Genomic DNA, 13,519 nt, shown 5'->3' on the forward strand with positions numbered 1-13,519 from the left:
GTCTCTCTTTCTTTAGCCTTGAATGATGATCAGATGACCTAATTCAGCTATGTTCACCAATTTTTGTATAAATAAATACGTTTATCGAGATTGTTTCCTACAGATTTTTACCCCTTTTTGACTGAATCTGTATGGATCCATGTCAATTTGTAAACACATACCACACTGTTATATATATACTGCATTTTGAATCCCAAGGACATAGGCACACTCTCTCAGTAATAGAGTTATCCTAACATGCAATCCTGAAGGAAACAGTAAAGTTACACTTACCAGTCCTTAGAAAGGCCGGGTTAGTACCTGAGATTGATATATAAAATGTCTGCAAGCAGACAGAAAACAAACAAGAGACAGGCTGAGGTCAGGATAACAGAAATACACAGAATCAATAGCCTGGCCAAGATCAGGATAATAAGAACAAGAATAGTTAAACAAGCCGAGGTCAGAAAACAGGAAATCCAATACACAGTATAAACACACTCTCTGGTAACAAGAACCATGACAGGTCAAAGAAACAAGAACAACCACAGGAAATATATATACCCTATACTGGGTTGTGATTGGTCACAGAAGACCATGATGTCACAAGTATGTATACATTATCAAAAAAGCGACTCTTGGGCTGACACTAAAAATGGAGACTAATGATAAGGGACCAAGGGACATGTATAGTGACGCATACATATAAGATTTTGAAAAATCTTAAGGTTCCACATTTAGTTCCTACGTACCATGAATGTACGTAGGAACATACCTAGATGTAGAGATGTGCACAGGGGCAAAAAATAAAAATTTGCTTTGGTTTAAATGATTCATTTTCAAATATGGGGTTGTCTGAAAATAGGGAAAATATTGTTTCAGAAAAACAGTAATTCAGAAATGTAGGCACCTATTCAGACTTATAGGGAATAATTGACGGTTGCAGGATGGCCGTCAAAATGTTAAAGTTTATATAAATAGTATGAAGTGGAGCACTTAACAATTGGTATACAAGCAGATATATTTATACACAAAAACACAGAGTGATATAGAATGTGTAGCTAATGTGCAGTGGAGCAAAACATATTGTGCTGTACACCAGTACATATAAATCCAAATGCACACTAGTATACTTGTACATCAAGGATGATCTTTTATAACAAGTAAGATGATAGAGCACTTATAGTAAGGGTATGTCACAACAGCAGCAATAGATAGAATGTAACCGGTTAATAAAAATATAAAAGCAACATAGCACAGACTGTATAAAGTGGTATCCATGCAGGTAATGCAAAGGACACTCACATATTCAAGAGCCCTTCATGTCAGCTCTGAACTCAGTAGATATAGTACCCCACTCCCAGCGTGGTAAATCTCCAAAATTGAAGTTCAGGAACCAATGGGTAGGTAAATATAATACTTTATTACATAAATAAAAACACAACAAACTAGGGGATAAAAAGGGAGCACAATGCGTTTCGACCGCATCTGCACCTGAGGAAGACTGACTGCTGTTGTGACATACCCTTACTATATGTGCTCTATCATCTTACTTGTTATATAATATCATCCTTGATGTACAAGTATACCAGTGTGCATTTGGATTTATATGAACTGGTGTATAGCACAATATTTTTTGCTCCACTGCACATTAGCTACACATTCTATATCACTGTATGTTTTTGTGTATAAATATATCTGCTTGTATACCAATTGTTAAGTGCTCCACTTCATACTATTTATATAAACTTTAACTTTTTGACTGCCATCCTGCAACCATCACTTTTTGACTGCATCTGCACCTGAGGAAGACCGACAGTGGTCCAAATGCATTGTGCCCCCTATTTTATCCCCTAGTTTGTTGTGTTTTTATTTGTCTTCTGAGTTCAGAGCCGACCTGAAGTGCTCTGGATTATGTGAGTGTCCTTTGTATTACCTGCACGGATATCACTTTATACAGTCTGCGCTATGTCGCTTTTATGTTTTTGCTAACAGGTTACATTCTACCTATTGCTGTTGTTGTGACATACCCTTACCATTTGTGAGCTATCACCTTACTTTTTATCAAAATGTTATGTATGTATGCATGTTTTTATGGCATAACACCTGGGTGAATTTTTGCTGCAATGGTTTTTGGTATTATTGTGGCACCAGTTATCTTTAAACTTTTTCCTGTATTTGATATTTTATAATATTGACTTAATCCAATATCATAAAGGAGTATACGAAATAAAATGGGGAAAAAAAACCCATAAAAGTGCAATTCTGCCAGGGATGTAATAAATAAATTGTTTATAACTCCCACTCACATCATGCTGAGCTAACTATACAGCATACATGCAGGCAACAAGATTCTAAATAATATTCAGCAATCATGATAATACATATACAAATGTTATTGAACAAACCCAAATTCAGCAAAATTGGGGCATATCGGTGGAATGGCCAAAATTTTGATTTCCAAGCAGCCAAGTGCCAGTATCTTGGGGGAATTTACTTACACCTGTCCGAACATATTCGGTTCTTAATTTTCAGTGCTGTTCCTGGAATCAAAAAGAGGAAGAATGGAATAAAGAAGGGGCTTTCTTAGGGAAGAGTCACTAAATGTTTATTTTATTCATAGATCAATTAACAACTGATAAAAAGAAGGGAAAAAGGAGGAGCAATAACTGTGGGTGACAGACCAGCATTGCTATAGTGTGCTTTACCCTTGCTGAGCCTGTGGTTGAGAAAAGATGGATTATTGATTCTAGAGTGAGACTTTCTTAGCTTGTTGCTGCATCTAGTAAGATATCTAGCACTGTCAGGGACACTTGAAATAATTATGAGTTGGGGGCTGTTGACAGTTTGTTATTGGTCATAAAGTGAGAATATATTTAAATTATTTATTTTTTCTTGTGCATAGATAGTACAAACAGGCTGGCAATGCCAGAACAGCTTTTGCTAGCTTTCCAGAAAACATAAGGAGACAATTGCATGGTGAAACAATGTTGTGACATATGAGATTTGCACAATGTTTTGGAAACAGAGAGAACTTGAGTTAGGCCATTTCATTTGTGGATACATTCCCTATTATGAACCTGAAATTAAGCCACTTTTTTCATTTATGCAAGAAAGCAAAATATTACAACCATTGTAAAACTAAGTTCTTTCACTTTTTTTAATATAGAAATATAATTGTTAGTTTGGCCATTCAGAATTGGCAATATCCGCTTATATTAGATAGCCATTACGGAATGCAACATTATAGCTGTTTTTCCATGTCACCACACTTCGATTTTTTTCTAAATATTTTGCCTTCATAAATTGCCTTCCTGAAATGTTCTGTGGTATTGAGATTGGACTAAGCCAAACAGGAGCACGAGATAAATTATTTCAACCCTAAAAAAAGAAACAGAAAAAAACCTTTTGCTCAAGTTGTTCAAATCACTGAAATTTGTAGCCTGACACAAAGCTTGACAAAGACCTCTTGGTCGAAACATTACTGCTCTTTCACTTCTTCTGATCCAATAAATCTGCCTACAGCTTCAACACCTTAAGTGCCTGGAGATTTTTTTTGTATTTTTTTTTATCTGCCTAAAAAATTTTTCTGTGAGAGAGCATAATGGACTTTAACAAATTAACCCAAATTTAAAAATATAAACCTATCAAAGACTAATAACCATTTAATAATTGCATATGCAACAAAGGTAAACAAGACTATTGAAGTCATCTTTATCATCTTTATATAACATTTTCTTCAGTGCTGTACATTCGTTAACATATAAAATGGCATTTCAATGATAATTATGTTTATACTCTAGCACAATCTTCTATACAGAGTGTTCAATAATGACAGTTCATTTGAGCTTGGCCATTGAACTTGAATGCAAAAATGGTTGTGCTTATTATGCGTGAAATACCATATTGAATAATGCTATACAGGTAAACATATTTTTTATCTTGTTTGGGTTTTTACTTTAATGTTAAACTACATAACAATATTGTTTTGGATGCTCAGATGTATGTATTGTGAATAACTTACTTGGAGTCTTGATCACTTGAGATTTTCATTTCTTCTGGATGTTCGGGAATTGCTAATTGAAGACTCCATTCTCTTGAGTTATTGATGTAATAACACCTGTGATTACACTGCAGGCTAAAACACAATCTCAGAATACTTGACTTAGCAAGTGGTTTTCACTCTAATAAAGGCCATTGAAAAACAACATAGAAACAGAGTATGTTTGTGCTGTATACAACTCATGCTATTTTAAGGTTAAACACTACTTGAAGATATGCAGAATAAATAACGGTTCAGGCACTCCGGGATAACAACAAAATAGCAGCTTTATTGGGGCAAAAACAGCAACGTTTTGACCCTATAGGGACTTTATCAAGCTTGATAAAGACCCTGTAGGGTAGAAACATTGCTGTTTTTGCACCAATAAAGCTGCTTGTTATCCCGGAGTGTCTGAACAATTATTTATTCAGCATATCTTGGAAGGGAGGCTTGGCCAGCCTTGGTTTCAGAGCACCTGGGTTACTTGGTGAGTGCGGTATCCAGTACGTCCTCAAACATTACTTGAAGGGCATGCCGTGCAGCATACACACTATAACTAACGGTAGTTCTATGATTTTTATTTATAAGTTAATAAGATGTGTGTTTTATATTCTGTCACTGAACACTTTTGCTAGGTTTCAATGGGAATTCATCCCCTACTCCATACATTTGTAGTTCATTCCCTTTAATGTTATTGTCATCTCTTATTGCCCGTTTGTGTAAGGGTAGATTTTTTTTTTTTTTTTTTAACACACAATTCCCATTGTGACTAGGAATGGCATTTACACACCTATATTTAACAAAGTGAAAGCTCCCCTTAAGTATATCAAAAGTAAGAAACGTGGTGATGAATATTCATGTATAATATACACATATATGTTCTCTTTATTCCTAAATGCAGCTACAAAATGCCAAATGATTTTCTTCCAAAATTCTTGTAAACACACAGTACCATACTGCGCATGCATACCTTACAATACTTTTTCATTTAAGAAATTCAATGTCTCTTCTACGTGGATCTATGTTGATGATTTGGAAACAAACATTTAAAATACATAATTACAAAATCTGTTCTTGGTATATGTAATTTATGACCTTGTAGGATTTAGATATCTTTAAGTGTTCTAGCACAACTTATTAAAATGTAGGAAATGAATATATGTTTATTTTTACCTTGATTTTAGCTCTACTTCTCACATATATGTCTGCACCATTTCAATGTTTCTTTTTTTGACAATGGTCCCTGCTGAAGACCAAAACATTGATCTGTTGATTTGAGTTTGTGAAATGAGAAAAAGTCCCATGCATGATCTTCAACTGAGGACTATAAATATCAACATGTGCTGTCTCACTTCCTTTTTTGATATTTCAACAACTGATGCCACCAGTTACTTTATTTCTCAATGAATCCACTGCACTGAGATAATTAAATAATATTGTAATTGTAGATATTAGTTGCAACTTATTTATTTTGTATAAGAATAAACAATCAAGAGTCAAACGTAGCTATTAATTGAACATTTCTAGAAACTTGTATCCATTGGCTGTATATGTATTGACTCTTTAGTTAAACTTTACGTATACAACTTGGATATTACATGAAATTTTATGCACAGTATGACCTAGCTGATCTGCAGAGAGTGTAGGAACCCATTTTCCATCTTCTCCTTTAATCCTCTTTTTTATTATCCAACATCTCTTGCCCTGCAAGACCTCTAACTTCGCCCCGATTGATAACATTTGTTAACATGACTATAGTGAGGGCAGTCCAGTCATTTCTGTGATCAGCTGTTTAACACACAGTAAAGGAAATTAATGTAGCTGTGAAATGTGTGTTGTAAAGTCCAGGCACAAAACATAATTCATTCTTCCCTCTGTATCTATAACTTATTACTTACAAATAAAATGTGATTTACATCGGAGTCACCTAGTCCTTGTAGGAATACATCTTTTTAGGTTGCCAAAATGTTATAGGAGTTATTTATACAGATAAAGGTATGTTGTTTACCTCTGAAAAACATAGAATAATAATTTACATTTAATCAGTCATTTTAATTTGGTGATCTTTATTCAAATAACCTGCACCTTAATCGTTAACCTAATTCGACCTCTATTCTTACTAAGATTGAATACTTTAGGATTTTTTTTTAAATATGATTTTTCAGAATGATTATGACTGGATCAAATGAGATAAAATATTAAGGAGCCTTAAATGACCTTTAGCAGACTTTTAACAATACAGTTAAAGTTTATTATTCAAAAGAAAAGCAAATAATGGTTATTCTTAAGAAAATAATACATTTGTACTTGCCTGATGTTCTTATTCGACTAATGATCTTTCCAACCCTAACTAGGATTTAGCATAATGAATGCAAGGAATGTGATCTTAATGTTTTTTTTTTTTGTTTTTTTTTGTAATTTTATTTTGAAAATACTTCTCTTTTCTTGCAGCCACCATTGTCCATACAGTCTATCGTTGTCCAAGTTCAGTGCATAAATAAAAATGTTGGTAGTATCATTAACCATGAAGTGCGCATAGTAGTAAGAGACAAAAATGACAATCCACCCCGTTTCCAGAACCAAAGCTACTACACTGCTGTGAATGAGGTAAGCTTTTCGTCATTCTATATATAATCTAAATTAATTTTTCACAAAAATTGCATTAAGCTAAGGCATTAAGGATGACATTATGGTTCTGCAAAGCTAAAACTATAATTTGTGTGTTAATGAATATATGTTGAAAATAATGTTGCCTTGTATCTTATGAAAAATCTGTAACTGCAAATGTATAATAATAAATTCCTCAATGTGAAGAATTATTGCATGTATATAACCAAAATTGGGTTTGCAGATGACTTCCAAAATGACAACATAATGCTTTAGACTGCAAATACATTCAAATAATTAAGAAATAGTAGTAGATAAAGGAATGGCTGATACCAAATATGTAATAACTTACTTACTGTCATGAAACTGTATATTTGATGTCATCTTCCAAATGACAGAGGCTGAACCACTGTTTTTGTACATTAAACCTTCCAATCTATTAGGATATTATCAGTCACCGCACAGCAACTTTAGAGAGAGAGAACACCACTTGGGACACTTAGAACCCTAGCACGTGCACATGTCCTACTCATGCAAGCATCCAGCACACCTGCCAAAGAACACAAGTCCCTCTCTTTCTCTGAAACCATGCTAAACATAATAATAAAATAATAACAATAAGATAACATAAGATTTAACATAACAATACAACCATAACAATAAGACACTGCTCAAATAAAAAGGATCAGTATTTATAATATATACAGCTAACAAAAACCTGCATGCATTTAATTATTCATTGGGTGTATATATATATATATATATATATATATATATATATATATATATATATATATATATATATATATATATATATATATATAAAAAAAACTTGCAAGCCCTCCCACTTTCCCAGCCCAGGCTTTCTGTGGCTGTCCAATCACACACTTATTTTTCTGAATTTATCTTCTTTATTTCAATTTTCTTTTGTACGCGTATAATAACAGGAAAGCGTAAAAGAAAAAACAACAACACAGTAATTAAGACAATGATTAAACTAGTGATGTATACTAAAGCATGTGGATGATTTAAATATCTTGTATATCATTACTTATAATCCCTCTGTGCTGCAATGAATACTCTAGTTCTCAACTATTAGACTTTTAAAAGACAAAATGCATAACGTGTGGGAGCAGAGTGACTCTTTCCACTATATATAGAAGGAATTCTGAGTTTTTAAAGCAATGCAGCAGAAGGTAAAATATAAATTTTCTTTATTATGCTTTCTCAAGTATTATAATTTCCAAAATGATTGAAATAACACCTATAAATAGCACACTCCATTTTACCCTGATAATATATCTGGTCCTTAACCTCATTACAGTTTGGGGCTTTAGGTTTCTTCCGACTCCTAGCTATTAACAATTTAGATGCTCTTAAGACATGTTTTAGCCAGCATTACATTGGGAATATCTGGCCAACCAAAATGTAATAGAACAACTTCTGGGGGGAAAAGTCTTAAAGATCAAACATAATCTCCTTAGCCTGTCTGTATATCATATTCTAGAACTTCTTAATTATAGGGCAATTGCAACAGACATATATATATAGTCTGCTCGAAATTGGCTACATCTCCAACAGGAAGGGTCAGAGGAGGGATATATTGGCCAGCCTATTAGGGATCATATATCATCTTTTTACCACCTTGTAGAAGTTTTCTGGAATATTTAAGCAGTGTGCCCAGGAGTTAACACTTGTAATTTACTTTTGCAAGTCTATCTCAGTAATTGGTATATTAAGATCTCTTTCCCACATATAGAAGTTATTCCTGCTTGTTGGTGTAATGGAGCTAATAAACTGTCTAGACTTTTAAATTGTTTCTGTGAGTGCTGTCTGTGAAAGAAGATTTGTCAATAAATCAGCAGACTCTGACTTTTCAATAAATAGTTGCTTACTACGAAAATATTTACTTGAAGGTAAGTAAAGATGGCCTTACTAGGGAGGGAGAAGTCATTTTGCAGTTGATAAGAAGGTTTTATATCTCTCTCGCCAGAAAGATCATCCATTATTTTTATATCCATGTTTTCCAAATGTCTTATATTCAGGTCTTGAACATTCAGTTCATTGCCTTATCATATGTTTTGATCATTGCCTTATCATATGCTTGCATTTCACTGTGCTCCAGTAATGCCATAAATGATCTAAAAGTAGAGATTTGTAAATAAAATATGGAATCTGAATCCCCATATTATTTATCAGCATTCTGCACAATTCAAAGGAGAGGTTATATTGTAGGCATCTCCAAGAGATCTGACTCGATTTGATTTCAGATTTCTACATTGTTATGCCTATTTTAGAATATGGGCCACCATGCATGCATCATGGTTGTTAAAGATATTAGGGACACCAAACCCCTCCATTCGTAATTTCAGATCAATGTTGCAAGCTAATTCTATTTTTTTCCGCTGTCCAAATAAAGTGGTTTAAAGTGGTTTGTATCATTTTAAGGTTAGTAGGAAATTAAAGTGGAAGCATACAAAATAAATAGAAAAATTTTAGTACCTATAAAGCGCTGAACAATTCTAGTCCCTCATATATTTCTTCACAGATCCAGATCACACCAGTACAGCCAACTCACGCTTGCAGGACTTCTCGCGAGCGGCTCCCTTCCTACAGAATAGCCTGCTTACCACCATCAAACTTTCCCCTAGTCTTCAATCATTTAAGAAGTGTCCTAAAACCCATCTCTTTAGGAAAGCTAACCTCTACCTCACAAAAAGGTAGAGCACTTTTTAAAGGGCAGCACTTTACTCTCTCCTCCAGCTCTGCTTCACTCCCACCTTTTTTGATTGATATTTCCTGTTCTAATGTGTTTTATACCCAAACACCTATACTGTAAGCTCATTTGAGCAGGGTCCGCTTCAACCTATACTTCCTGTAAGTTTTCTTGTAATTGTCCTATTTATAGTTAAATCCCCCCTCTCATAATACTGTAAAGTACTACAGGATCTGTTGGCACTAAAGAAATGGTGATAATAATAATAGTAGGGTATATACTTTAATGATATTAATCCTGCTGGTCCAAGAAACATCATTTTTTTTTTTTAGTGTTTTAATGTTTTGTTTACGTGTTTTATTAGTGGGAGAAAGTTGACATACATTTCTACTAGGGGCTGCCATGAATTTAAACAATAAATAGCTAAGGTATTTTCTATGCAGATTAAATCATACTTATCCATTATATAAATGTTATCCTCTAATGATTTCAAAATCTGCCAAAATTATGTATCATATCCATGAGCTCATCTATACATAATCTAGGGTGTTCTAAAGTGAAGAGTGTGTCATCTGCATACAAACTGATCTTTAATTGTCAGACCTTAAGTGAAAATCTTTCATGTAGAGGTTGATTCTAATATCCCACACAAGAGATTCTGTAGGTATAGGGGTTGAGGTAGGGGGTTAGGGTTGCCAACTATATATATGCTATTTTAAATCATCCCCAATGGTGTACACAACCCTACTTTTTGTGAGTATGTGAGTGCATCCAATACAAACCTATATACAGTGTTTCCAAATTCTCAAGTGATATATCACTGAAATATAACCCCCACTTCAGGGGGGCAGAAAAAAAGGGAAAATCCCCAGTAATCCTATTTTCCATTCCCCTTAAAAGTCAACAAAAAAAAACATATTATTTAAAATCGTTTTTTAATCAATCTGTTTCACAGAGCAAGATGCTCCTAATCTCTAAGACACATTTTGCACTATGACTTTTTAGTCCTCAGAACAGTGAACTTTCAAAACTTTTTTTTTCTTTCCCACTTGGGTATCTGTTAATGCACTCACCTATATTAAGTTTGTACACTTTAATTGCTGATTTATTGATTTTATATCACTGCAAAATATTATACACTTGCCATAATTTATTTAAATGCTATCATATTTTGTAATTACACTCTTAGAGTATTCATTGAATACTGGAATTTTAACGCTTATTTGATAAACACCAACAAACACATGTTGGTGTTTTTACACACACCCACATATTGCTCCAACTATTTCTTAGTTTTTTTTACAAGTTGTTTTATGTGAGGTAAAAAAAAAAGGTGTATGAACATTTTTGTAGTGTATATATACCAGGATATATTTGTTCATATAATTTCTTCTATAGAATGAAATCATTCAATTTTGTTCTCAAACATTACATTCAACTTTGTAGGGTATCCCCATCTGTACTTGATGTTGTGTCTTGGTAATATGGAGATAGCCAAATAAAATGCTTTTTTTTTCCTATTCTGAAAAGAAAGGTCTGGCAGAACTTTGATTTCAATGAAAGTACCAACTTTTGGTGATGTTAGTCTTCCAGTCCTCAAAATATCTTATTTAAATAAGCAGGAGTGGTGACAAGAAATAACATCTTTGGAAGCCTTTGAATCCACTGTTTTGGACTGTTTGGGTTAAAATAATCTGTGACATATTTCAAAAAAAGAGAAAAAAATACTCTTCTTTGTGTCCTCTGCAAAAATATTCTAGCTTATCCTGTGTCTCATGAATGTTGTGGATTCTTAAATTATTCCTCCTAGAGAAATCATCCATTTATGCAAGTTTTAATTTAAATTCCTATAGTTGCTGTTCTTTAATTTGCGCCTTTGATGATGCTATGATAAATTCCAAATGGTCTATTCTATCTTCTGTCTTTTTAACTCTGAAATTAATATAAGCAATGTCTTTTTTGTTTTGTTTTGTTTTTTACAAGTTGTAAAGTTGTACTGGATCTTTTGTTTGATTTGTACTAATAGTGATTCAAGACAACGTTTTAGAAAATCCTGAGTGACTAATTGCAACTCTTTATCCATGCTGCACTCTGCTATATCCACTTTTTTTTTAATAATAAATGTTGTGGCTCATTCTTAATTGGCATGTTCATCTGTAAATTTTCCAAGATGCTTTTATCTGTTTGATGGAAGGTATTTGAGAGGTCCTTTCAATGCTTGGTTTCTTTTATTGTCCCTTTTGATGGGTTGTTTTTGCTCTTGTAATTTCTTTGAAACCATATTTGGCTAATAGCATCTTACAGACTCCCTCAGATTTAAATGGAGTAGCTGAATGGCAGATCACTTTATTCTCACTGTCAAAATGGCTTTTTGGTGCTAGGGGCATTTGTATTTCTAAGGACTAGGATCCAGATCTAGCTTCCTACTTTCCCCTTAATTCTTCCTTATGCTAATCCTTAAGATTCACAGTGACCATGAAAATAATTGTATAATGTGTGGATCCAGCACTGTAACCCCTGACTATGGATAATTGGCTTATAATACGGGACTACACTATTGAAGGGCAATGCATTCTCGTAGAATCTTCTGTAAAATTAGACTAGGTATGTTACCATACTAGGTATGTTACCATAGTTCCATGCCAATAGTTGGCAATATAAGCAAATAAAGTCTGCTATAGCCTTCAAGGAGGAAGATTTTAAATCCGTAATCCTTAACAATTAACAATTTCCTAAATCTGCAGATTAGATTTATATCCAAATCCAAAGAAACTTTTAATAAGCAGAGAGGTACCAGTGAAATAACTTTTAATAAAATTCCATAAGCTGTGCATGTGGCCTTTCCCCAGCATCTATGTTATTTGCATCATAAGTAGGTGATACTGGCTCAGAATCTAAATACAGACTACTTCCAGAAGTAAACTTGCTGCAGGCCTCTTTGCTCACCATTTCTCAGGATATCTATCCTTTACTGCTAGTTAGAGATTTGTACCCCCATAAGCAGCTTGTTTTGTTTAAGCAAACAATCAAAGTAGGGTCCCTCCCCCATCAAGGGATTGTAACAAGGTTAATTTATAAACTACTATTTTAAATATATATATATATATATATATATATATATATATATATGTGTATATATATATATATATACATCTTAGAGAAAATGCAGTACAAAAGTATGTATGAATATACAAATATATATACAAAATACTATGTGTAAAAGGCGCTTAAAGATATATAGAGTATAATAGTTAAATGACGCTAAAACACTTTAGTGGGAATCCCTCTAACGCACCTAAACATGCATACACGATAAGTGGAAAGAGCCCAAAGAGCTAAAATCCTCAAGAATGGAGCGTGGAAATGATGCCACCTACCCTAAATGGGAGTATATAGGATGTTAGCAAACTTGAATGATGCTTCAACTCAATGGATATTAGTACATTACAGAAAAAAATAGAGAAAGTACATAGCGTAATTCTGTGGTGTAGAGTGAGAAACGTAACTACGTTGTGAATTTACAACTCACATGGAGTAGAGCCTCGAATAAGACAGGCTCAAATCTCTTCAGCAATAGTGCCGTCTGGTGGCACTTTCCCCTTTAATTCAGATAATCCTCAGAAAGGGAGACAAAAGAAGTAGAACAAAGAAAACTTTATAGTGTTGTAAAATACCATCTGAATATGGATTTATTAAAGTGCAAATTTGTGCTCACCTTGCTCAGAGCCTATTAAACTGGCTATGGGTGAAATAGCTTAGGTGTCTGAAAAGAGGACACCACCTTTCTTTTTTGAGGCAAATTGGAGAACCCAAGGAGGACTTTATAAATTAAAAGAAATGTATTACACTGTTTAAAAAACTTGCAGGCAAAATAAAAGCTGAGTAATAAGATAAATATAAATTGTCCAACATTGGATCCTTCCAGAGACGCGTTTCACCCCGTCCAGGGGCTTTTTCAATCGCTATGTGCTGCTTCCCATTTCATCTGTTTTAAATACGGTAGTGTTTTTCCTCATTGGTGATTCTTTGTGGATTTTCTGATTTCAGACGACTTCTCTTAATTTGATGAGTCCGTACAAGAAGTGACTCACTGCATGGAAACAGTGTCACTTCTGAGGTACGATTCTCCATCGTATCTTAGGGCAAGCAGTTCCCTGCCAGAGATTGATATTTAC

At 33.8% G+C, this 13,519-nt stretch overlaps 1 protein-coding gene across 1 annotated transcript in view; it reads left to right on the forward strand.

Annotated features, from left to right (window-relative positions):
* Positions 1 to 13,519, forward strand: part of PCDH15 (protocadherin related 15) — a 1,410,242-nt gene that overhangs the window by 460,543 nt on the left and 936,180 nt on the right. Inside the window, exon 5 of the mRNA XM_063435339.1 lies at positions 6,473 to 6,628. Coding sequence (XP_063291409.1) covers positions 6,473 to 6,628 — 156 coding nt within the window. The remainder of the gene's footprint in view (positions 1 to 6,472; positions 6,629 to 13,519) is intronic.

This window comes from Pelobates fuscus, chromosome 10 (assembly GCF_036172605.1).
Source record: "Pelobates fuscus isolate aPelFus1 chromosome 10, aPelFus1.pri, whole genome shotgun sequence".
Lineage (NCBI taxonomy): Eukaryota > Metazoa > Chordata > Amphibia > Anura > Pelobatidae > Pelobates > Pelobates fuscus.